The 26,075-nt window shown below is 47.9% G+C and overlaps 1 protein-coding gene across 2 annotated transcripts in view; it reads left to right on the top strand.

The window, feature by feature from the left end:
* ESYT2 (extended synaptotagmin 2) overlaps nt 1-26,075 on the top strand; it is a 67,278-nt gene that overhangs the window by 13,392 nt on the left and 27,811 nt on the right. For both annotated transcript variants that reach the window (XM_036428854.2, XM_036428853.2), the window contains exons 2-9: nt 5,255-5,296; nt 6,812-6,946; nt 7,959-8,035; nt 9,519-9,591; nt 9,790-9,879; nt 18,289-18,344; nt 24,047-24,167; nt 24,940-25,116. In XM_036428854.2, coding sequence (XP_036284747.1) covers nt 5,255-5,296; nt 6,812-6,946; nt 7,959-8,035; nt 9,519-9,591; nt 9,790-9,879; nt 18,289-18,344; nt 24,047-24,167; nt 24,940-25,116 — 771 coding nt within the window. The remainder of the gene's footprint in view (nt 1-5,254; nt 5,297-6,811; nt 6,947-7,958; nt 8,036-9,518; nt 9,592-9,789; nt 9,880-18,288; nt 18,345-24,046; nt 24,168-24,939; nt 25,117-26,075) is intronic.

The raw sequence follows: 26,075 nt of genomic DNA, 5'->3' as shown, positions 1-26,075 counted from the left end.
AGTGGAGTTGGGTGTTCCAGGAAGCTGGACTCTGGCCCTGCAAGGAACAGGTGTCGCCTTCCGCATCTTCTCCTTCCCCTTTTACGCGAGAGGCTTTGAAGAGCTCAGCCTTACTGACCCCTTGATACCATGACTTTAACCTTCATGGTTTCTGACTCTATTGAAAAATCTAATGGTTGGTCTCCAAGCTGTTCACATACACAGTTTCTGTATGTGGGCTCCCAGACAAGACCCCAGTCTATGAGCCTTGATGGATTTGAAGTGGGTAGAAAATCTGGGTTAGTCAAAGCTTTCTCTGTTGGAGGCACAGCACTTAGGATATCCATTATGGGCTTTCAGAAGTGAACAAGAACCCAGTTCTTCAGAGCAACCAAGGCTGTTCTTCCAGCTTGGGTATGACCCCAACCCCCCACGCAGTGCTCAGGCTCCCCCAGCAATGTCCAGCCCTCTTTCCCCCAGCAGTGTCCGGCTCCCCTGGCAGCATCCAGGCTCCCCCGGCAGTGTCCAGGCTCCCCCAGCAATGTCCAGCTCCCTTTCCTTACAGCAGTGTCCAGACTCCCCAGCAGTGTCTGGGCTCCCCCAGCAGGTGTGATGCTTCAGCACATCTGTGATCAGCCGTTTGCCAGATTTGTGAGACCACCTGTTGAGTCATGCGCTAGCAAAGGGCACTAGGCCACTGCTCTTTATTCTACTGCAGCCAACAGAATGAACTGGAGCAAGCAGGAAAGGAGTTGTTGAGAGCAGCACAAATCTTGAAGGAACCCAGAACGGCTGTCCAGTACAAATCCATGTAAAGTGTTCAGTGAAAAGCCAGAAGGACATGGCCGCACCCTCTCATCCAACCTGATCAAGTTGCCGGCTCAAAACAGTACCCCTTTTGAATGCGACCAGCAGCCTGGGGAGCATGCCATGCAGTGGCTACTTCATTACTGGAGGAAGAAGCCTTGTTCAGAATTAAAAATGGTCATGAAGAGCTTCCTAAGCAAAAGCCAAATATTGAAATTGGAAGTTAAGATTGATCCGTCAATCATGGGTGGAGTGATTGTTCGTACTGGAGAGAAATAAATATGCTGATGTGTCTGCAAAAACCAAGCTTTAGCAGCTGAACAACGGCATGCGGGTGGTTTTCTGAAAGTGTTGATTTTCTGTCTGAAAATTCTTAAACTTGGAAGAGCAATAAAATGCTTCCTGAACATTAAACACACACACACACACACACACACACACACACACACACACACGGCCTGTAGGAGGTACCTGTTTCCCTGAAAATAAAACATCCTCCAAAAATAAGACCTACTTACAGGTTTCCTTCTGAGTGAAATATAAGGCATCCCCCCAAAAATAAGGCCCTCCCCTAGGCTCTGTCTCAGAATGAAAATTAATTTACTGGAAACTGGTCACTAGGGCCGCCCCCACTGGCGTCTAGCAATCAGAGTCCTGACGTCACTGCTGTGTGGAGGCGGAGCGGAGGTCAGAGTGAGCAGTGAGCGCAAGGCGGGAGAGAGGAGGAGACTTTCGCAGATGGGTGTAGAAGAACAGGAGGATTAGAACGGACGGTACTCGGCAAAGGTGGTGAGTGCTGGTCTGTCTCAGGTGACACTACCTGATGCTCGCGGCTGCCCTCATGATGACTGAAGGTTCTCAGTCAGTGGCAGACCCTGCTCCAGCCCAGATCCAGGCCCCAGCAAGCCCAGTGACAGTCCCCAGGCAGGCCCCAGGGGGTAAATGTCTGATAAAGAGGTAGGGGGGATGTCTGGTGAAGGTGTTCAGTGGCACAGGGGTTGGGGGAGGAGGATCACTTAAAATGATACAGGAGGATCAGAGGGGGCAATCAAAATGACACAGGAGGATCAAAAGGGATTACTAAAATGGTAAACCCCCCCCCTCTGATTCTCCTGTGCCATTTTGATTCCCCCCTCAAATCCCCCTGTGTCATTTTAAGTGAACCCCCCCCCCACCTTAATATCCCAATTTCTTTTTTTACCCCTAGAAATGAGCGCAAAAAGAAAAAGCTGCTCTGTGGAGTACAAGAAAGGAATTGTAGAAGACTCTTGGGGCCAAAATCTTACTGCTTTCTGCAGAGATGTTGAGTATTCGATTGGTCCGAAAATGGCGAGCAGAGTATGGTAACCTCATTGAACAAGTGGACAAGGGAAATGCTAAAAAGCGCAAGTGTGGATCAGGTCCGCAACCATTATTTTCCGAGCTGGAAGACCTGATCTGTGAATGGGTTGTTGACAGGAGAGCAGAGGCTTTGGTTGTGAATAGGGCTCAGATTCAAGAATTTGCCCTTGCAATGGCACCACAGTTTGACATAGCACCCAAAGACTTCAAAGCATTACAACACTGGCTGGATAATTTCCTTCAGCAAAGTGAACTGTCTTTAAGAAGATCTACAACATTGTTTAGATTGGAAGATACTCAAGTTATTAAGCGAGCACTTGCATTCAAGTCCTTTATTGATGATGTTGACTTCTCTATATACAATCTTTCCAACATGATTGCTATGGATGAAACTGCAGTGTTTAAGGGCCAATCATCTCAAACAACAATTGAGAACAGCGGGGTGCCTCCTTAGTGTACATTCCCTCCACTGCTTACGAAAGTGCACGTGTTTTCTGTATTTTGGCAATTCGTCTGGATGGCACTAAAATCCCACCTTTAATCATTTCTAAGGGCAAGAAGGAAAAGATTGAATGTGTTTTGGGCATTTTATTCTTGAAACTGAAAAAGCCTGGGCCACACAAGCAGTTATAAGGAAGTGGGTAGATTTAATGTTGCCGCTTGTTATGCGAGGGAGCCAAAGAGATCTGCTAATCTGGGATGCAGCCAGCACTCACCGTGCTAAAGACATGAAGACATTTCTTCACAAAAGAAAAATAGATCAGATAATGATTCCCTCAGGAATGATGGCCTATCTCCAGACTTTTGATATTGCAATAAACAAGCCATTCAAAGACAATTTTCACATGGAAATTAATGACTACATTGAGAATAGAATGGAGAGAAATCAGCGTGGAAACTTTGTGAAACCTAAACTGCAAGAAGTTGTGACTTGGGTGATGAATTCATGGGAGAAAATCACTGACAGTTGCATTGTAAATTACTGCGAGCAGGCTACCTTGACAAGAAGTACTGATTTAAAGACAGTGCTATTGCTAAACAAGAGAGATTTGGTCCACTGATTATGAAAGAAATGGAGTCACCGAGACCGGTTTGGCTCAATGGATAGAGCGTCGGCTTGGGGACTGAAGGGTCCCGGGTTTGATTCCGGTCAAGGGCATGCACCTTGGTTGCGGGCATATCCCCAGTAGGGGCTGTGCAAGAGGCAGCTGATCGATGACTCTCTCTCATCGATGTTTCTAACTCTCTATCTCTCTCCCTTCCTCTCTGTACAAAATCAATAAAATATATTAAAAAAAAAAAAAAAAAGAAAGAAAGAAAGAAAGAAAGAAAGAAAGAAAGAAAGAAAGAAATGGAGTCACAAGAAATTCACCAGGAAGAAAGAAAGAAAGAAATGGAGTCACAGGAAATTCACCAGGAAATTCAGGAATTGGATTGTTATGATGATGTTCCAGAAGATGATGACATGATGGTCATTGAATAAATGAGTAAATTCTTGATACTGTAGGATTCATAGTTTGTCTGGTTTGTGTTGACAACTACCGTACCACCGTACCATAGATAGGTAATAAATTTCCTTTATTTTCATTTAACAATAAATGTGTACCGTATTCTTCTTCATGGAAAAATAAGACATCCCCTGAAAATAAGACCTAGCGCATCTTTGGGAGCAAAAATTAATATAAGACACTGTCTTATTTTCGGGGAAACAGGGTAGCTGATCAATGGTTCTCTCATCATTGATGTTTTTATATCTTCCTCTCCCTTCCTCTCTGAAATCAGTAAAAATATATTCAAACACACACACACAGAATCTTTTTAAAAAAATGAAAGCCACTCTAAACACGCTTTGCTCTCTGGAGGAGGAAGGAAATCCTTGTGCACAGAAAGTGCAGAGACGCTGGGCCTCCCTGAGGCTTGTAGGATGCATAGCTGTTCCCACCAGTTAGCAGAGAGGAGCAGGCCACAGACCCCTGCTTCCTGGCCAGACATGCCGCCCAGCCTGTCTGACAGGACTGGAGACTGCCCTGACGCTTGGGCACTGGGCACAGGGCTGTCCATCACAGAGACGCTGGGCGGCCGAGAGGCCTCTGGTGTCTGCTCCCTCGGAGCTGCAGACTGAGGAACAGCCATTGTTTTCACGTGGGTTTCCAGTTGTTTATTGGGGATGAGGTAGAAATGGACACATTCTGTTACTTTCTAGTATTTTCTGAGAAGAAAGGATCTGAAAACAGGGTGAAGGAAGGCTTTCGTGGCAGATTAAACTCATCTTGCTATAATTCTATCAAAGGACTCCTGACATTTGGGATATTTCTTGACGAAGCAGAGTGGCAGTTTTGTTTTCCAGAACTAATGTCACGGTTCGAGCCTTCTCGTCCAGTGGCCCGCTCTCTGTACCTGTGGCAGAGGTGGTCAGACAGTGTGTGCCTGTGACATTGTTTAGTGTACAGTGACAGCATGCAGAGGCTGTACACATGGGTTGACTTACAGTAGCGCCCAAACGGTAATTATAATAATACTAGAGGCCCGATGCATGAATTCGTGCACGGGTGGGGTCCCCAGGCCTGGCTGGCGATCAGACCAATCAGGACCGGGCTGATCTGGGCCTGCTGGCCGAGGGGAGGGACAAGGCATGGGAGGTTGGCCACCGGCCCTCGGCCCCTCTGGGAGAGGGGCCACATCTGCCACCACCCATCTCTGGTTCCTCATCCAGCCTGGGCCGAAGGGAGGGAGACGCGGGCGACAGCAGCATGCCAGTGGCTGGGTTGGACCAAAGGACGGCAGAGGGAAGGGGGTTTTGAAGGCTTTGGTCTAGGTCTCTGGAACACTGGACAGCCTGAGCCCCCGGTAGAGCGATCCTGTAGAAAGGCTCCATTTGAATGCTTGTTAGGATGTTCAGGTCCCCACACAATTCCTCTGATAGCAAGGCTGGGGGGAGGGCAGGGGCATTTGTTGACCTTCCACGCTTCTGCTGCAGCTGTCCTTAGGATGCACAGCAGAGTGCCCCCTCCACGGCCCTTCCCAGCTTCAGGGCAGGGCGTTTAAAGAGTGTATGTGAACAGCAGCCTCCACTGAGAGCAGCCGTGGCCTACGTGGCAGTCGGTCACATCCTTGTCTTTCCTCTTAGGTTCACTTTCCAGACACTGAGAGAGCAGAATGGCTAAATAAGGTAAGAGAGCGTATCCCAAACACCCGCTGGGGGGATGGGCTGGACGCATCCTTCCATATTTGGGAGTTGGGATAGTGACACTGTGTGAACTCCTTTGGATTTGGCTTCTGCTCCCAAAAGAGCTCAGTCATAAATGAGACTTTTCTAAACAGTGAGAAAAGTAATAGCTATTCATAGTCGCATCCTGGCCTCTGTCTTATTTCCCCATTGTCTGTCCACTGCTCAGGCCTATTTTATGATAGTCATACACAAAAATATTGAAAACATTATGAAGAACAAATAACTCCCAAGAATCCTAGTAATAGATAATTACCTAATTTTTTATAAAGCTCTGTCTTTAGGTCAGTGTAGTTGGAAGTGGATCTGTCCCCTCATGTTTTATGTGATATCCTCAGAGCTGTGCAGACAGGGATCCCCCTGCAGCATGGGAAGGTAGTCCATCATTGAGGGAAACTCATTAATGTTTATTAAAAGCTCTACAGTTCTAGCAGTTTATTTAGCAACTGGAAGCTCAGTGCATGAAATTTGTGTGTGGGGCGGGGGGATCCCCTCAGCCCAACCTGCACCCTTTCCAATCCGGGACCCCTCAGGGGATGTCTGACTGCTGGTCTAGACATCCCTCTCACAATCCTGGACCACTGGCTCCTAATTGCTTGCCTGCCTGCCTGTTCGCCCCTAACTATCACCACCACCACCACCACTATCACACCCCCCATCAGCCTGATTTTCCCTCACTAGCTCTGCGTGCTGGCCTAGTGGCCCCTAATTGCCCCTCATGCCAGCTGAATTGCCCCCAAATCCCCCCCCCGGCCTGATAGCCCCTAACTGCCCTCCCTGCCAGCCTGGTTACCCCTAACTAACCCCCGCTGCTGGCCAGATTGCCCCCAACTGTCTTCCCCTGTCGGCCTAATCACCCCTCACTGCCCCCTATGCCAGCCAAATAGCTCCCAACTGTCCCCCTGCTGGCCTGGTTGCCCCCAAATGCCCGTCCTGCCAGCCTGGTCACCCCTCACGCACCCCCCACCCCCCACCAGCCTTGTCACCCCATGCAGCCTATTGTTTAGTCATTTGGTTGTCCCTCTCTAATCCCCCTGCCGGCCTGGGCACTGCCATCTTGTGGCTGTGGGCGCCACCATCTTTGAGGGCGTGGCAGTCAATTAGCATACTCCCTCCTTATTGGCTATGGGCACAACCATCTTTGTGATTGTGTCACAGTTAATTAGCATATTCCCTCTTTATTAGATCGAATGAGTTGAAACCACTGCATTTTCTGATTTTTTTAAGCAATCATTAAATGTGCTGAGAATAACTAATTCCTGCATTATGTAGTTAATTAGTAGTTTATTGTTGCCATACATTTTAAAATTTTAAATTGTATTTATTTTTGCATAACAAAAAGGCCCTTCCTTTAATTTTAAAAAATTCTAATAAGCTGAAGGGGCATAATTTTTACCATGACTCAAGTACATTGTGCATTAAAATGTTTTGTCTTACATGAGTTCTTTTTCCTTTCAGACTGTAAAACACATGTGGCCTTTCATTTGCCAATTTATAGAGAAGCTGTTTCGAGAAACCATAGAGCCAGCTGTGCGGGGAGCAAACACCCACCTCAGCACCTTTAGCTTCACGAGAGTTGATGTGGGTCAGCAGGTCAGTTTCTTCTTCAGTATCCTCACTGTGTGCACATCAGATGGCTGTGGAGATCAAAAAGACAGGCTGCACTTCTCCCGTTCTTTCCCTGGGAAGGTCTGGGGTGGGTGGCACAGCTGCTCCAGATCCTGCCTCTCGTGGTGCCCTCCTCTGTCCAGGGCTGTCTTTGGCCAGTTCAGGTTCACTGGGGTATTTCCCTTCGTTCCAGCGTGTCTTTCTACCCACACTCCTCTGTCAGAATTACCTTTGCACAGTTTTCCACAATCCGTACTACTGGAAAGGAGTTTGACATGTGAACTCACACTAAAGTTCAAAAGTAGACAACAAGCATGAGGTATTTATTTACCCTCGAGTTGTTTAAAACAAGTAAAGACTCCAGTGCCAGTCCTATAGGCATCACCGTAGTCACACAGCGGAGGGGATAAGGGGATACATAGGTGTTGTTACTGGAATAATATTACAGGCATACCTCATTATATTGCTCTTTGCTTTATTGCACTTTGCAGATAGTGTGAGGTTTTTTTTTTACAAATTGAAGGTTTGTGTCAAACCTAAGTCAAGCAAGTCCATTGGCGCCAATGACAGCATGTTTTTAGCAAAAAAGCATTTTTAATTAAGGTGTATACATTGTTTTGTTAATCCTCATCTGAGGATATTTTTTCCCATGGCTTTTCAGAGACAGTGGAAGGGTGGGCTGAGAAACTTCTATGTGAGAGAGACACATGTAGAATTCCCCAACTGGCCCCCCACAACCCAGGTAAGTGCTCTTAACAGGGATTCGAACCTGAGACCACGTACCTCAGGTCCGTGCTTTCACAATAGCCTCATCTGCATGGAAGAACAGGTGAAGGAACTGGCTGGTAGCGAGCCGGGGGCTGAGTTTGATTCCCACGGCCTGTGCCAAAGCGCACCTCTTAGCTGGGTGCCACCTGTGGTTTCGCCACTTGGCTGTTTCGCCGTTGTTTGTGTTTTTACCATCCCTGCATTGAAAATAAACCACTTTTCACTCCAGCCCCTCAGGATCAATGGTGTCAAGGTATACACTGAAAATGTGGACAAAAGACAAATTATTTTGGACCTTCAGATTAGGTAAGTTTTTATTTGTTCTATTTGGGTCATAGTTGAAGACATAGCGTCTCTTACCTCTTCCCGTAAGGTGGATGTACCTGATGTGTCGGGGGTTTGACTAAATTCTTGATGAAGACCCAGTTATTGTGCTCAGGTGCTAGACACGCTGTGCAGCGCTCAGCAGGCCTCCTGCAGACACTCTCAGGTCGAGCATGACCTGCACCTGTAGCCCAGGTTTGCGGGTCAATTCATACAGATTCTGCCCAAAAGGCAGTTGCCATTTCATGGTTATGTTAACAGCATATGCAAACCCTGCACAGTTTGCTCAGTGATTAGAGCATTGGCCTGCGCACAAAAGGTTCACGGGTTTGATTCCGGTCAGGGCATGTACCTGGGTTGCAGATTTGATCAGCAGCCTGATCAAGGCATGTGTGGGTGGTAACCAATGAATTCATCTTTCTCACATCAATATTTCTCTCTCTCTATCTATCTCTATCTCTATCTCTATCTCTATCTCTTCCTCCCTTCCATTCTCTTTAAAAGTCAGTGGGAAAAATATCCTCAGAAAAAACAACAAAAAACACAGATGCAAGTCTTATATTCCACTCACTTTCATTCATGTTTTTCATATTAATGATTGAAATGTCTTTTTTTTTTTAATCATTTTTTTATTTCAGAGAGGAAGGAAGAGATAGATACACCAATGATGAGAAACATTGATCGGCTGCCTCCTGCATGCCCCCTACTGGGGATCCAGCCTGCAACCCGGGCATGTGCTCTGACCGGGAATCAAGCCCATGACCTGGAGGTTCATAGGTCAACATTCAATCACTGAGCTACGCTGAAATGTCTTAATCAGTGAGAAAGATGATGCCTCAAACAGATACGTTTTTATAGGTTTCTAATCTTTTTATCCTAACCCAAGAATATTTTCCATTGAGCTTTTAGGGAGAGTGGGAGAGAGAGGGAAAGACAGAGAGAAACATTGATGTGTTTAGAGAAATACCTCAATTGGTTGCCTCCTGCATGAACCCCAACTAGGGTCCAGGCTAGGGAGAAGCCTGCAACCAAGGTATGTGCCCTTGACTGGAATCGAACCTGGACCCTTTGTTCTTCAGGCCAACGCTCTATCCACTGAGCCATACTGGCTAGGGCTCCATTTCTCATCTTCACATCAAAGTCCCTGCGCTTTGTTAGTTCTCTCAGGACTGGGGAGCAGATAATCTGCACTGTGTTGTTTTAAACAAACATAGCTGTTTATAAAACAGATGAAAACTGCATTCCATGGATGTGCTCTGGCCTGCATGTGGGAAGGGACATTTGTAGCAAACCCATAATCTGGGGGAGGCCCCCCCAGAGCAGTGTGTCTGCTGCCTGGCAGGGACGCGGCCACCCAGGGTGCAACTGATCACTTTACTGTTTATTATTTTAGTCAGATTACTAGTATATGCCTTCACTGTGGTGATGAGGAGAATGTAATACAGAATTTTTTTTTCTTTGCTAGTTTTGTAGGAAATTGTGAGATTGATTTGGAGATCAAGCGATATTTTTGTAGAGCTGGTGTGCAAAGTATACAGGTAAGATTTTTTTATTTCAGTCTTCTAAAATTTTCCATTCTCTATTTAAAAAGAAAGTGGCAAAGCTTTTATTAACCAAGAATTTCTTTGCAGCTAAGTATTTTTCTGCAGGTTCTACCTGATGCAGCACAGGGCCACCTGCGTCTGCGGCCGGCATCGGGCTGGCTGTTACATGTTCTGGTTTCCATTTGCACTTAGATTCACGGCACAATGCGAGTGATCCTGGAGCCACTGATTGGAGACATGCCCTTAGTGGGAGCGCTGTCTATCTTCTTCCTCAGGAAGCCAGTAAGTCGATGTTCATTCCGGGTCTGTCTGCCTCTCGCTGACAGGAACGTGAACACGGTGGAGATACACACAGTGAAGGAGCAGTCCTCTCCTTAGCTCCCTTCCTCCCTCCACTGCGTGAGTCCTGTAGGCTCCCACCACTGTATGCCCTAGCGGAGGCTTCGTCTCTCCCACAGACAGCTTATTTTCCTGACTATGAGAAGAATATGCTTGTTACAAACATTTGAAAAATAATAGACTGCTTTTTTTAGTGTAGGTTTGTAATTAACATTTTACTGAGTATGATTTGTAGGTGTTTGCTCAATGATGCCTCATTCTCTATAGTGAATACCACATAGTTTCCAATTACTGACCAGGAATTGAGTCTAATCTGTCCAAGTCCTCAAACCAGTAAGTCCGCAGCCTGCACCCAGCCCAGTCTGCCCTCACCGTCCTCACTGCTGCCAACAGACAGAGCTGCCGTCACCCTTGGCACTGCTTCACCCAGAGCCTGTTTATGAACTGCAGTTAGTGGATGAAGGGTTAAAGTCATAAAGAGTCTATGTATTTTTTAATATAATTGTCTCAGGGTTTTTTTTATTTTTAATATGATTTCAGAAAGGAGGGAAAGAGAAAGAGGGATAGAAACATCAATGATGAGAGAAAGCATTGATTGGCTGCCTCCTGCACATCCCGCACTGGGGACTCAGCCTGCCCTTGACCAGAATCGAACCTGGAACCCTTCAGTCTGCAGGCAGGTGCTCTATCCACTGAGCCAAACCAGCTACGGCCATAAAGATTCTTTTTACTCAATTATATTCTAACACTTGGATAAACCATGATAAATGTTATCATTTCACATGGTTAGATTTGTATTTTAATCCTTTATATATATATATATATATATATATATATATATATATATATATATGTGTGTGTGTGTATATATAGTCAATACATATTATTAGCCACAAAAATAAGACAACAAAAATATCGTTCCTATTTAGGCTCCTCCTCACCGAGGCTCCTCCCCTCAGGTGCCTCCTCCCTCTCCTGGTGGCTCCTCACCTGCATGGCTTCTCCTCACGGGTCCACAGCCTCTAAAAGGCATTTGACTCAGCTCTGTCCTCAGTAGGCTTTGCTCACCACCAGGGCATCTTCCCAAGATGCAGACTGACCAGCGGTAGTCTGTGGTGCAGACAGTTATTGTGGTCTAGCTGGGGACTCTGTCCTCCTTTCCTGGCACTGCCCCATGAGGATCCAAGTTCCAACCGCAGGGCAGCACTGTAATCGGGGGCTAGTACAACCCCATCACCCCTCACCACCTCCCTCACCTGTCCTCCAGAACGCTGCCCTCGGCCCTGGGCTGTCCTTCCGGGACAGAGGGGGCAGTTTCCTCCTTCCCAAGACGGCTGTGAACTGCTGGGAGAGCACAGCGGGTCTGTGTCTGTACAGCTTAGCAAGCGTCTGATGGACGCACTGATCTGCTTCTCACACTGCTCTCACAAATGCCATTTTGTTCCCTGAGATGAGTCCTTCGGCGGCACCAGTGCTATCATGTATAGTTTAAAATGGGAATCTGTATTGTATAATTTGATGCAAATCACTAAATACAAATTATTGTTGGGTTTATCTAGACAAATTATAAGTGATCCTTTTTCTGTATAAAAACACAAAAAGAATTAAGTATCTTTACTTTTATTTCCACTAACATTATTATTCTCACTTGCCTTCCATTGCTTAAATAATGGGCTTATTTTGAAGGTATTGTAATGACTATAGTTCCCTCTTATACACATATTTTTACTCTACTGGTTTCAAATACCTGTGGTCAACCTTGATCTGAAAATAATAAACGAACAAGTCATAAGTTTTAAATTGCATGCCATTCTGAGCAGCGTGATAAACTCTCATGCTGGCCTGCTTTGTCCCACCTGGGACATGAATCACCTGTTGTCCAGGTCTCCAGGCTGCATAGCTCCCACTCGTTAGTCACCTAGTAACCCTCTCAGTGATCAGATCAGTTGTCTTAGTGCCCATATTCGAGAAATTATTGTTGTTAACCTCTTACTGTGCCTGATTTATAAATTAAACTGTATCATAGGTTTGTATTTTTTTAGTCATCACCTGAAGACATTCTTAGAGGAAAGGAGAGAGAATAAAACAGTTGATGTGAGAGAGAAATATTGATCCGTTGCTTCCTCGCCTGGGAATTGAGCCCACAGTCCAGGTATGTGCTCTTATCAGAAACCGAACCTTTGGTTCAAGGGACAATGTACCAACCAGCTGAGCCACCTGGTGGGCACATAGGTCTTCATATCCCGGAAAAGACATAGCACATACAGGGCTCAGAACGGGCAGCCTTTTGCCGCACGGTACGACGCACAGCCAGCTGAGCCAACCGGCCAGCCAGGTATTGACATGAGAGAGCGGAGTGTATGTACGGGTCAATGTAGCCATACTTCTAGGCATCCACTGGGGATCTTGGAACATAGTCTCCTCAGATTAGGGGGGCTATACACAGAGCATGGTGAAATTCAAAAGCTACTAAAGAACTTCTGTGTTAAATTTTAACTTATTAAAATTTTGAGAAATGAGATCCATAAAAGATTTTATATCCATGTTGTTTTTTCACATACAAATTGTATAAAAGCCACTGTATTTAAGAGACTTTTATTAATAAATATTAAAAAAAAACTAACCTTTAGCAAATTGCTGAGTAATTTATAAGGAATTTTTAACAATTTAATGAAGGACTCCCTTTTTTTAAAATTTCAGAATCAAAATTTTTAAATCTCCCTCAAAACTTAGTAATACTCTTCCTTAGTGTGGATATTCTAGGTGTGTTTACCTTAAAAATAACATCATAGTATTAACTTACAAGGAAAGTTCTAGTGCTGAGAGAAGGAAGAAGCTGTGAAAAGTCAATTTGCCTATATATATATATATATATATATATATATATATATATATCAATCAGAGCCAAGGGCTGTCACTACCCAACAGGCAAGCTGTATGGGATGACAAGGCGCCAAGGAGGGCAGTGAGGGATGACCAAAACGACCAAACAACTGGTCACCATGAGGTGCGTGGAGCACCTCTCAGGCCCACAGGCTCCAGTCACAGCAAGGCTGGCTGCCAAAGGGCAGGTGGTGGCAGGCGTGAGGCTGCAAAGGGCCGAGGCTCAGGCCAGCAGTGGCAGCAGCAGCAGTGGAGTAATGGGGGTGGCGCCTTCCCCTGATCTGCCAGGTCTCCCATAGAGGAAGACCAGACTGTGGCTTAGGCCGGGGGCCAAGGCAGAGGCAGTTAGGGGCAATCAGACCGACAGGGAAGGAAGTTAAGGTCTGTCAAGCCAGTGGGGGGAGGGGAGGTAAGTTAGGGGCAATCAGGCTGGCAGGGGTGAGGAGGCAAGTTAAGGGTGATCAGGCCAGCAGGGGGCCAAGTTAGGGGTGATCAGGCTGGCAGGGGGCAAGTTAGGGGTGATCAGGCCAGCAGGGGTGGGTCAAGGAAGGGGTGATAGGCTGGCAGACTGAGGCAGTTAGGAGTGATCAGACAGGCAGGCAGAGGGGTTAGGGACAATCAGGCAGTCAGGCAGGCGAGCTGTCAGAATCCAGGATTGCGAGAAGGATCTCCAACTGCCGGTTTAAACTGGCAGTTAGACATTTCCCAAGGGGTCCCAGATTGCGAGTGGGTGCAGACCAGCTGAGGAAACTGTCCCCACTCTTCCCCCGTGCATGAATTTCATACACCAGGCCTCTAGTCTATAATAATAAAGGCATGATATGCTAATTAGACTGTACAGCTGAAAGACCTTCTGGACATCATTCTGGACGAAGCCGCTGTGGCGGGGGCCCAGGCAGAGACAGTCGGGGCAATCAGGCAGCAGGCAGAATGGTTAGAGGTGATCAGACAGGGAGCAATTAGGCAGGCAGGCAAGCAGTTAGGAGCCAGTGGTCCCGGATTGCGAGAGGGATGGTCATATATCCCCCAAGGGGGCCCAGAGTGCGAGAGGGTGCAGGCTGGGCTGAGGGACACACCCCGATCTTATGCACAAATTTTGTGCACCGGGCCTCAAATTTCCTTATATGGTGAGTAAAGTCACCCCCCTACTTCAAAGAGAGGGAATGTATTTTCAGTTACTTTCAGCTGAAAAATAAGGACAGAATTCATTGCCTGCTGCCAAGTAGTTCTTCTCACCAGGGCAGTCCAGCAGGAGAGATTTCGGATTCTTATTATCCAGATGATGTAGAAGCGCAGTGTCAGAGAACCTTATGAAGCCTTTGCACATCTTCCTGCTTGTTGATTTCTTTAGACTAGCTTTGATAACGTGTTGCTTGTTCCAGAAAACTAAACAAAGCCGTGAGGTGCTGAGCTGTGGAGCACAGCTGTCTGGTGGTGCAGCAGGGCGGCCATCATTCCACCTGGTTTGCCTCTCCTGTTTCTTTCTCCTCCCACTTGGTACTTTGAACAACTTATTTCATTTCTCTAAGCCTCAGGTTTCCCATCTGTAACAAGGGGATTACAGTAATACCTGTGTCAGAAGATTAAATGTGAAGATTGAATAAATGTTGATGGATGTAAAACATGTAATACAGTGCCTGGCCCATAGAAGTCCTCGGATTTTTAAGAAATTACACATTTTCCTACATGTAGGTTTAGCATGCTGGTGGGGTCCTTACATCAGAGAGCAAGTACCAGTAAGCATACGTACTTGGATGAAGGTTCTGGTAAGAGCCAGAACAAGCCAGTGTCTACTCCTGCACATCCGTGTGCCTGGTGGCCACTCCCTCCTGCCATCAGGTCTGTGGCCATCCCAGGAGGACTGGCCAGACTAGAGAGTCCAGAACGTGTCCAGGAGACAGTCCATGTGCTCTGAGCGTGACCCTCAGGGCTCCCAGCCAGCATGGGGCGGGCCTCCCACGTGTGAACCAGAAGCTCCTTTCTTCATCTCCAAGATGAACGTGACCTCTCCTGTCAGAGTGAGCGGGGAAGCAGTGGGTCCCATTGGCCAGGGCTCCAGCCGTTGAGGAGCTTTGTTTGACCAGGGAGCGGTATTGGTGTCTCAGGAACCTCTGCAGGGGCTGCAACGAGGAGCCATGTGACATCTCCCCACCCACATTCCGCCTTCGCTGTTCTCCGCTGAGGCCAGCGGCCTCTGGTCTCCAGTCCTCACACCGGAGGCATGGCTGCCAGTGCTCTCAAGAGGCAGCGTCTTCCCACCTCTCTCCCTCCATCCCTCTCTGCTGAGCAGGTCAGACACGGGCCCTAGACCGGCAGGAATGGGAAGGTTGAGGTGCTGGAAGCCAGTCCTACAACCCTGAGATGGAGGGCAGGCCAGGCAGACAGGCCCACGGGCACCCAGGCCACGGGCTAGGAGGGCCTTCCCCCTCCCCCCCCACCCCTGCCCTCACACTAAGTCCAGGAGCTTTAGCAGTATTGGTCTGCAGGTCTCTGAGCTTCCATGTCTGTGGTTTGGACAGCTCTCATGGGCGTGGACAGCCGGCCCATCCAGGCGGGGGATGGGAGCTCCGCATTGTCCTGCCCCTGCTGGCTCTCAGCTGGTGTCTCTCGGGGAGTGCTGTGTCTGGTGGGTTGTGTGCAGGTGGGTTTGCACGTGTTGGTCCAGCAAACACGGGGCCTCTGGTGGGTAGGGCCCGTGATGGGGTCCTAGCCTCCCCAAGGCACACATGTGTCTTCTCCTTTCCTGTCCCCCAGCTGCAGTGTGTCCCTCCCCTGTGGCTTCTGCTTCTTACAGTGGGAAGTGGGTGCTGTCTTTCCAGCAGCGGCTGCTCCCGCCCTGCCTCACCCCTGCAGCAAGGGTCGCCCAGGCCCAGGCTCTGCAGCAGCATACTCTGTGGCCCGAATGGTTACACGTGCCCTGTGCCTGGATTGCAGAGGGTTACATTGTCTTACCCCCACTTTGCCTGTAGCAGCTAAGATCTAACTGGAATAGTCCACCTGCTAGTGGGGGCGCAGGGGCGCGCCCTTCACCTCGAGCTGCCTGTGAGGAAGGCTTCAGGCTCCTGTACACAGAAGAGGGATGCTCTTTCCGGTTATCTGTATCCCAGGTGGAAGCTGCAGATCCTGTGAGCTTTCAGACATAGGAAAATAACTTGACCTTTACCACTAGCCTAGGGGTGTCGAACTCAATCAGAGAAGGGGCCAAAATCTAAAATCCAGCCTAAATCGCGGGCCGAATGGTTTACTGAACAGTCATAAACTGTCATTGTGATGGAAACGCAGCGGAGTGCAGTGATGACAGCGCGGTGCGGGCCACATTGCAAGGCCTGGCGGGACGGATTTGGCCCGCGGGCCTTGTGTTTGACACATGTGCACTAGCCAAAACCAAGCTAGAAACACTGGAGAAGGGCGGGAGCCGCTGGTCTGCATTTTTACGGGACTTCCCGGTGATTCAGTCTGTACCGCAGAAATAACTGGCGTAGGACGCCGGGGGCACATGGGTGCCGAAATAAATAGCTGGGTCCGTGGGTACAGGAGGTGGGAGAGCAGAGGGCAGACCTGTCTGTCCATGAAGCTCACACCGGTCACCCTGTAGGTGAAACTCGGCCGCTCACTGCTTGTTCGTGTCTCGAGGAAGGGCCGCAGCAGCCCTCAGCTGTTTCCTGCCTGGAAATACGACTCCCTTTCTCTCCAGTTTCCAGAAACAGCTCTGAGTCATCCAGGCATGGGAGACGGGCACTAATTTTAGCTGCTTGTCCCTCCTCCTGGTTCCTCCCTGTGTCCCTGTGTGGACTCCAGCCTCAGCGCTCAGACTCTCACATGGGTCCCACACGCACGCACGCACTCCTCGCTCCCTCACACTTGTTCTCACACACTCCCTTGTCCTCACTTTCCCTCCTATCCCTCTGGGCGCTGGCCCCAGCTCCCTCTTCAGGGCCTGGGACAGGGCCTCTGTCTGCACGCAGATCTCTCCTCAAACAGCGTACCTCTGTCCACCACGAGGCCCGCACTGCCTCTGCAGTGTGGTGTTTCTCTGAGCCTGGGCAGCATTTGACAAGGGCCGTGGTGTGGAGAGTGGCCTGAGGAGTTCATCTCCGTATCGTCCTGCCAGGCCACCGCTATAACAGGGCCCCTCGTTGGCCCTCAGCTGCGGAGGATTCCTTAGCTTCCTGGTTCCACAGCGTGGCCCGGGCCTGGCATGGCTGTCCCTCAAACCCCTGGTCCTCTTAGCGGGAAAGGTCTGCAGTGATGATGAGGGTGGGCACAGTGCTTACTCCTGGGTGGTTTTGCTTCTAGACCTGAGGGTGGGGAAGAGGAGAGCATGATCCTTACTGCTATTAGCCTTGGAAGTTTACATCTTGTTTCTCTTTTGCTGAAAAATCTGTCTTTCAGGACTTAAAACTGGTTGCTTTTTAGTTTAGTATTTTCAAGAGAACCTGGACTCCTCTAGTTCATGCTTATTTATAGTCACTTCCCAAAGGGATTGGAGCCAGAATGCAATCCTTAGCTATATGGGTAATGAGATCATGCAATTTCACTTAGCTTTCCCCCCACAAAAATAAACACAAGTAAGTGCAGTATCCATTTCCACAGGAAAAGCTGTGTTTCTAATCAATAGTTTTTACCCATCCCCATCCACCTAATGGAATCCTAGCCAACTGTGTAGGAATTATTGTAAGGTAAATATCCACCAGAAAAATGAGCAAAAACCCCCAAATGTTGAATGAATGGAACATGCTCCACTAATATCAGGAAAAGGCAATTTGAAACAGTGATAAAGTACCATTTTTTAACTGCCAAATGGATTGATTCTTAATATCTCTCTTTGTTGAGGTTATAAAGAAGAAACATTTTCATACACTTTTGGTGGGAATATAAGTAGGCATAGCTTTCTCTATGGTAATTAGGTGGCACTATCAAATAACAAAGTGAACATGTATCTTTGACTAGGGTGTCTACTTTTTAAATGGTAGTTTGCGTGTGCACATCAGCACATGATGTAAAAAATATTCACTGAACATCCTAAGTGCCCATCCATAGGAGGGTAGATGTATAAATTATTATATGATTTTACTGGAGAAATCTGACATCAAAAATAAAACAATAGGCAGCTCTTCATGTACCCACAGGGGACAATGGTCTTGATGGTTTATAAAGTGAAAAGAAACAAATTTCTACCCTGGTTGGTGTGGCTCAGTGGATAGAGTGTTGGCCTGGAGACTCAAGGGTCCCGGGTTCAATTCCAGTCAGGGGCACATGCCTGGGTTGCGGGCTCGATCCCCAGTGGGGGCGTGAAGGAGGCAGCTAATCAGTGATTTTCATCATTAGTGTTTCAAATCTCTCTCTCTCTCCCTTTCCCTTCTTTGAAATCAATAAAAATATATTTTAAAAAAGAGAAAGAAATCTCAGTGATTTGATTTGATAATTGGAAATAACTTGGATAAAATTTTTTGCCCTTTTTTTAAACAGCTTTTAGAAATTAACTGGACAGGACTGACTAACCTTCTGGATATCCCAGGACTGAAGTAAGTTTGCTGCCATGTGCTGTGGTTCGCGTGCTGATGGTGCGACATGCCTCTGGCCTCAAAGCGCTTATGCAGAGGGTCGTAGGACGTCAGACTCCGTCACTCACACTTCCGCTCACCTTTTGTTCTTCACAAGGTGCCTTTCAGTATAAGTGCTTCAGAATAGTGGCAGCTTGTAATATTCCACAAATCCACTTTTAAATTTGGTTTTTCTTTTCCCAGAAAGATACAGACAGCTTCAAAAGTGAATGAATGTTTCCAAACTAACCCTTTTTGCGTTCTTTTCATGCCTCCTTGGGTTGGATGTCAGTCCTGGGCCTGGACGCCAAGTGGGAGGGAAAGCCCACGTTCCCGCCTCATCCCTGGGAGTCCCTCCACTCGCCAGTAGCCATACAGGGTCTTAGCGGGAGGCTTGCCCCGTGAGCAGAGTCTGTAGGCCTCACATCACTCCTGGGGGAGGTACTGCTTGGGTCACAGTCCACCAGTCTTACCTGGAGGGAGGTGACTGCAGCAAACCTGTTCATCTCTACCTAACTGGGTGGCTGCAATTAGAGCCTCCAAACCTGCTCCTGCTGGCTTCACTACAGAGGTTAAAGGTGCCTTGCTGACATGTTAGCGTGACCCCCAGTCCTCACGTGAACGGTCTCACTGCCCCGGACACCCACCTGCCGTGAGTGCTGCGCTGTTGCCCACTGAGTGGCGGTGGCCTCCTCGCTGCCCACAGGTGCTCTTGTAGGGATGGCTACTTTACGTCTGAGAAGTGGACCTGCGTAGCACCTAGCAGGCCCGGAGGTGGCTTCTATCGCAGGGACACTGTGTAGCTTGCAGAGGCATGCACATGCACATCACCCGATTCTCATATTTACCCTAAAGAGTAGGCAAGAAACACACTAAAAGTGTGTTTGTTTCTTTAGCCTCTGCAATTTTATTCAAATCCTTGAGTTCTCTGTTCAGTGTATATAGTATTCCAAAATTATTAGAGTATTAAGTCTCCAAATGCAGTGTGAATAACCCTTAAATTTCTTGATGATCCTAGGAACTCTGCATATACATATATATATATAAAGAGCCAGGGCCATCACAACTGAAACAACTGAACAGACGACCGAACAGGCTGAGTGGGCGACAAGGCCAGTAGGAGGATTAGTGAGGGACGACCAAACGAGCAGCAGGTTGCGTGAGGCAACCAGACCAGCAGGGGAGCTAGTGAGGGGTGACCAGATGACTGAGCAAGCAGGCTGCTTGCGTAGGGGGGCATTTGGGGGTGACCAGGCTGGTGGGTGGAGCAGTTAGGGGCAACCAGGCCGGCAGGGGGGACAGTAAGGGGTGACCTGTAAGGGAAAATCAGGCAGGCAGGCAGGTAAGCAGTTAGGAGCTATCAGTCCCGGATTGTGAGAGGAATACCTGATTGCAGCGGGTGTAGGCTGGGCAGCGGGAACCCACACCTGTGCACGAATTTTGTGCACCAGGCCTCTAGTCCTATATAATAAAGAGGTAATATCTAAATTGACCATCACCCCAACACACAAGATAGCTACCCCAGTGTGGCCAAAGATGGCCGCCCCCATCTGGACACAAGATGGCCAGCAGGGGTGGGCAGTTAGGGTGACTGGGCCCACAGAGGAGGGCAGTTGCGGGGGAGGGAGGGTGCAGGCCTGCAGGGGCGGGCAGTTGCGGGGGAACTCAGGCCTGCAGAGAAGAATAAGTGACCAGGCTGGCAGGGGAGAGCAGTTGGGGAACAGTTAGGTGTTGATCAGGCTGGTAGCGGAGTGGGTAGGGATTGATCAAGCTGGCAGGCAGAAGCAGTTAGGGACAATCGGGCAGGCAGGCAGGCAAGTGGTTTGGAGCCAGTAGTCCTGGATTATGAGAGGGATGTCCTAGATTGGAGAGTGTATAGGCTGGGCTGAGGGACACCCCGCCCTCACCCCCATCCCCATACACGAATTTTGTGCACCAGGCCTCAAGTCCTATCTAATGAAAGAGTAATATTCAAATTAACCATCATTCTGCTATGCAAACAAGCCATGCCCACAGCCAATCAGGATTGTGTATGCAAATTAACCCAACCAAGATGGCTGTGCCATAGAGGGAGCAGGATGGAGGCTTGGGTTTCCTCGGTGATGGAAAAAGCCAAGCTTTCTGCACACCTGGCCAGCTGAGGCTTCCGCTTAAGGCTACGAAGTTTCAATTATAGAAGATAAATAAATCCCAACAAAAATGGTGGCAGCCATGGAGCTGGAGAGAGCAGGAAGCTAGGGTTGCCCCCAGTGATGGAGGAAGCCAAGCTTCTGCAGCCCTGGCCTGCTTTGGCTTCTTTATAAAGCTATAAAGTTTCAATTGTAGAAGATACATAAGTCCCAATAAAAATGGCTGCCACCACTGAACAAGCAGGATTGGCTCTGCTCTAGGCTACAAAGTTTCAATTGTAGAAGATAAGTAAATTCCAGATACCTGGCCTCTTCTTCGGTTGCCAATGGTGCGTGGCTGGCCTGCAAACCACCACAGGCTCCATGCCCAGGCTGTCCCACACCCCAAGGGAACCCCCACCCTGATCTGGGACACCCTTCAGGGCAAACCATCTGGCCCCCACCCATGCACCAGGCCTCTATCCTATCTAATCCTACCTTGTAAAAGAGTAATATGACCATCACTCCAACACACAAGATGGCTGCCTCCAAGTGGTCAAAGATTCTGCCCCCATGTGGATACAAGATGGCCAGCAGGGTAGGGCAGTTGGGGGCAATCAGGCCTGCAGGGGAGGGCAGTTAGGTATGACCAGGCAGCCAGAGGTGGGAAGTTGGGGGCAAACAGGCTGGCAGGGGAGTGGTTAGTGGTGACCAGGCTGGCAGGCAGAAGTGGTTAGGGGCAATCAGGAAGGCAGGCAGGCGAGCATTTGGGAACCAGCAGTCCCGGATTGTGAGAGGGATGTCCGACTTCACATTTGAATCGGGCCTAAACGGTCAGTCAGACATTCCTCTAGGGGTCCCAGATTGGAGAGGGTGCAGACTGGGCAGAGAGTCACCCCCTGCCCCCATCCCCGAATTTCGTGCACCAGGCCCCTAGTATATTATAAGAGAAACTTAATGTAATAAACATAGACTATGTAAAAAGATGTTATAGTATTATCTGAAATTATATGGATGTTTGAAATATTTTTAATTTTTTTAAAAAAATACATTTTATTAATTTTTTTTAAATAATTTTTTTTATTGTTCATATTATTACAAATGTTCCTCCCCCCCCCCCCCCACCATTGCTCTCTTCCACCAGGTTCCCACCCCACCTTCTGCCCTTTCCCCACTCCCCATTGTCCTCATCCATAGGTGCACAATTTATGTTCAGTCTTTTCCCACATCCCCCTCTCCCCTTTTCCCCAAGAATCGTCAGTTCACTCCCCTTCCATACCTCTGATTCTATTATATTCAACAGTTAATATTGTTCATCAGATTTTTTTTTAATTTCCTTGGTTTTTAGATTCACTTGTTGATAGTTACGTATTTGTTGTTCATAATTTTTATCTTTATTTACTTTCTCTTCTGAAAGAACCCCCTTCAGCAATTCATATAATTCTGGTTTGGCGGTGATGAACTTCTTTAGCTTTTTTTTATTAGTGAAGCTCTTTATCTGACCTTCGATTCTGAGTGATAGCTTTGCTGGATAGATTATCTTTGGCTGTAGGTTCTTACTATTCATCACCTTGAATATTTCTTGCCATTCCTGCCTGGCCTGCATGGTTTCTGTTGAGAAATCAGCTGACAATCGTATGGGTGCTCCTTTATAGGTAACTACCTGCTTTTCTCTTGCTGCTTTTAATATTCTCTCTTTGTCTTTTGCTCTTAGAATTTTAATTATGATGTGTCTTGGTGTGGTCCTCTTTGGATTCCTTTTGTTTGGAGTTATGTGCTCTTCCTAGACTTGTAAGTCTAATTCTTTCACCAGGTGGGGGAAGTTTTCTGTCACTATTTTTTTCAGTATGTTTTCAATATCTTGCTCTCTCTCATCTTCTGGGACCCCCATAATTCTGATGTTGGTTCGCTTGAAGTTGTCCCAGAGGTTTCTTACATTATCTTCAATTTTCTGAATTCTCTTGCCTTCTAGCTTCTGTGGAGGAGTGTCTTCTGGCTCTTTATGTTCCAACTCTTTGACTTGATTCTTGCGATCTTCCATTCTGTTTTTAGGACTCTGTATAATATTTTTTATTTCAGACAATGTATTCTTTATTTCTTGTTGATCCTTTATCATTTCTTGTTGATCCCTTATCATTTCTTGTTGATCCCTTATCAATTCTTGTTGATTCCTTATTAATTCTAGTTGATCTCTTTTCATATCCTCATAGGTCTTATCCATCTTTTCTAGGAAATTCTTGAAAAACTTTATAAGCGTAGATTTGAACTCTATATCCAGTCGCTTTTTGTCCTCCATTTTTTTCATTTGTGATCTATTTCGTTGTAGCATTTCGCAGCTACAGATGAGACGGGGTTTCAGGGTGGAGCCTACAGCCTTGGCTTCCGTCAGCCCCGCCCTATGCGATTCTGGGTCTCAGTAATCCCCACGGTCCTTCAGTACTCCGTTGCAAGCACCTCTGAGAGAAAGGTGCCCTCGATTTTCGCCTGCTACCAAACAGTCTAGGCTTTCCCCCAATGAGCTCGGTATTGGGGTTCAGTTCAGTTGGAAGTGGAGTTGGAGGTGCCGTTCAGAGCAGTCTGGAGCCCCTGTCTCCTTCCCACCAGGGCAGTCCTGCAGCACAGCCAAACGTCCCTTCTCTGCGCGCAATGTGCGCGCCTCCGGGACCTCCTTTCACCGCTCCCCCGGGGTTCCGCCTCGCAGCCCAGCTCCCTCTGTGTGATCCTGGGTCCCCGGGGTCTGGCCTAGAACTGGGGTTCAGAGCAGTCAGAACTGGGGCCCAGCACAGTCGAAGCTTTTATCTCCTTCCCGCTAGGGAACGCCAGCCAGGCACTCAGCCGACCTCCTCGCCGGCTCCGTCCTCTCTGCGCGCTGCATGTCTCCGTACCTTTTACAGCTCCTCCGCGCTTCCTTCTGGCTTTCTCCTTGCTTCTCGTTGTAGAATTTCCAGTCAGTCGACTTTCCTGTAGTTCTGGGTAATGTCCATTTTATATTTTAGTTGTATTTTATTGAAATTGTTGTGTGCGGCTGCTTCTAGGTGTCTACTAGAGCAGCCATCTTGGATTCTCTTCGAAGAGAGAGAGGTAGAGAGTTAGAAACATCGATGAGAGAGAAACATCGATCATCTGCCTCTTGCACACCCCCTATTGGGGATGTGCCCACAACCAAAGTACATGCCCTTGACTGGAATCAAACCTGGGACCTTTCAGTTCGCAGGCTGACACTCTATCCACTGAGCCAAATTGATTTCGGCTGTTTGAAATATTTGATGTTAAAGAAATTTAATGAAACATTAGTTACTCGGTATTAGATCAATGATAGAGTTATGTAGGACTTATGAAATGCAGTCGATGCTGCCTTCTGTTCCCAGAATAAAACCCTCATAACTGGCACAGTGGCAGGACCACATCAATGGACTGGCCTGTTTTAAACGTGTTTTGGGGAAGAGAGTGCTCCTACCCTATAAATGTGTGAGTGGTTATATCATGTTTGTGGTGTGTTTACTGCTGAAGGCAATAACGAGTGTGGAAGTATCTGATGACTGTTCTGTTCTGTTCTTTTTTCCTCTCACCTAACAGTGGTTTATCAGATACCATCATTTTGGATATAATATCAAACTATCTGGTTCTTCCCAATCGAATCACTGTTCCTCTTGTCAGTGAAGTTCAAATAGCCCAGTTGCGGTTTCCGATCCCAAAGGTAAGCGTGTCCTGGCCTCTGTTACCACTCCCAGACGTACCCTTCCGCCACTTCGCACGTTCCTGCTCACAGCCCGCCACACGGAACGATGGCACCTGCTGTCATCTCCGCCAGCATCCTGTCTGTACTGGCAAACCTCACAGCTTTGTCTCAGCGATGGGGATGGTGTCCTCGGTCTGAGCGGTAACGGGGGGGTGGGGGGGGGGGGGGGATAAAACGCAGACCTTCCCGTGTGCTCGCCTGTCTGCAGAGGGCTCTCGGGGAAAGGCTGACCCCATCTTGGTTTGCCTGGAAAGAAGTGAGTGAATATTTCACTTTATCTATTAAACATTTTAGAAAAAGAGTCCATGAATAGTGTGTATTTCAGAGTCTTAGTTTCCCATCTACAAATAGGGTTAAAGACAGTATTTCATAGGGTTGTTCTAAAAACAGAACAAAGTAAGCTACACATCACAGCCTGGGCACAGGTCCTACCCGTAACGTTAGTGTCACTTATGTGGGGGCACAGCAGAGCTGGAATGTGTGGTCTGACTGCTCTGACCCCGCTCGGCTCCGGCGCCCAGTGTCCCGCGAGGCCTCTGCACAAGTTGCTCGCCCACGCCCTCTGCCACTGCCTCTGAGGAGTCTCACCTGGTCCTCTGTCCTGCCCGCTGTGCTTCCCAACATGTCACGTCACTGTCACTCTGCGCCGCGCTCCTGCGGCAGCCGGTCAGCACCAGCCGTGCCCTGTCTGGATGACCTTGTGAGCAGGTGGCGCTCTTGTCTTCTTCAGGGTGTCCTAAGGATACACTTCATTGAAGCTCAGGACCTCCAGGGGAAGGACACTTACCTTAAGGGGCTTGTCAAAGGAAAGTCAGACCCCTATGGAGTTATTCGAGTTGGCAACCAGATCTTCCAAAGCAAGGTCATCAAAGAGAACCTGAGTCCCAAGTGGCATGAGGTGTACGAGGTAAGGCCCTCGCGGCTGCCGCAGCTCCGTCCTACACCACGCTCCCACCCTGTCGCCCAGGCATAGTTTGTGGAGGTGGAGATTTAAATTCTCCTCGCTTCAGAGTCCTCTCTTAAGAAACGTTGCACCTTCTGTATTCTCCACACTACATTCTTGTCATACCAACACTTAAGATTTTAGATCTTAATTACATAAAACGATCACAATGAATAATTGGCAAAATTTCTCATAATGTGAATGTTTTATGTTGTTATTAACACGTATATATGCAAAAATCAAATTAGGTACTGTCTTGTAAATTATTATTTTACACACCTGAACATCAATATATGCCAGTAAATATAGACAGATCTGTCCCTAGACGGTTTGACTCAAAGGATAGAGCGTTGGTCTGTGCACCGAAGGGTCCCAGGTTCGATTCTGGTCAAGAGCACCTCAGTTGCAGGCTATTCCCCAGGCTGGGCTCTGGTTGGGGCTCATGTAGTAGGCAAACAATTAATGTGTTTTTCTCACATTGATGTTTCTCTCGTGTCTTTCCCTCTCCCTTCCACTCTAAAATCAATGAAAAAATGTCCTCAAGTGAGGATTAAATATATATACACAAACAGATCTATCTACTAGAGGCGCAGTGCACAAAATTCATGTACTGGTAGGATCCCTAGCAGCTGCCAACTGCTGGCTGGGTATTCCCTTCCCCCAGTCGCCTGCTGCCACTGCCACTGGCCAGGGCCTCCCTCCCATCCTCTGGCTGGCACCATCCCCTGGTCAAACTCCCAGACGAATTGTCTCCTGGTCAAGGGGACAATTTGCACACTATGCTTTTATTGTATAGGATAGAAACAGACCTGACTTACAATAGCCATTCACTGAGTAGATGCTCCATTTCTTTTCCTGGAGATAGCTCACTGCCAGTTCAGTAGGTATCTACCTGGTGCTGTGCAAGTGTCAGCCGCTTTCCC

This window comes from Pipistrellus kuhlii, unplaced genomic scaffold, assembly GCF_014108245.1.
Source record: "Pipistrellus kuhlii isolate mPipKuh1 unplaced genomic scaffold, mPipKuh1.p scaffold_m20_p_94, whole genome shotgun sequence".
Classification (NCBI taxonomy): Eukaryota; Metazoa; Chordata; class Mammalia; order Chiroptera; family Vespertilionidae; genus Pipistrellus; species Pipistrellus kuhlii.
This window is presented reverse-complemented; position numbering and strand designations above follow the sequence as displayed.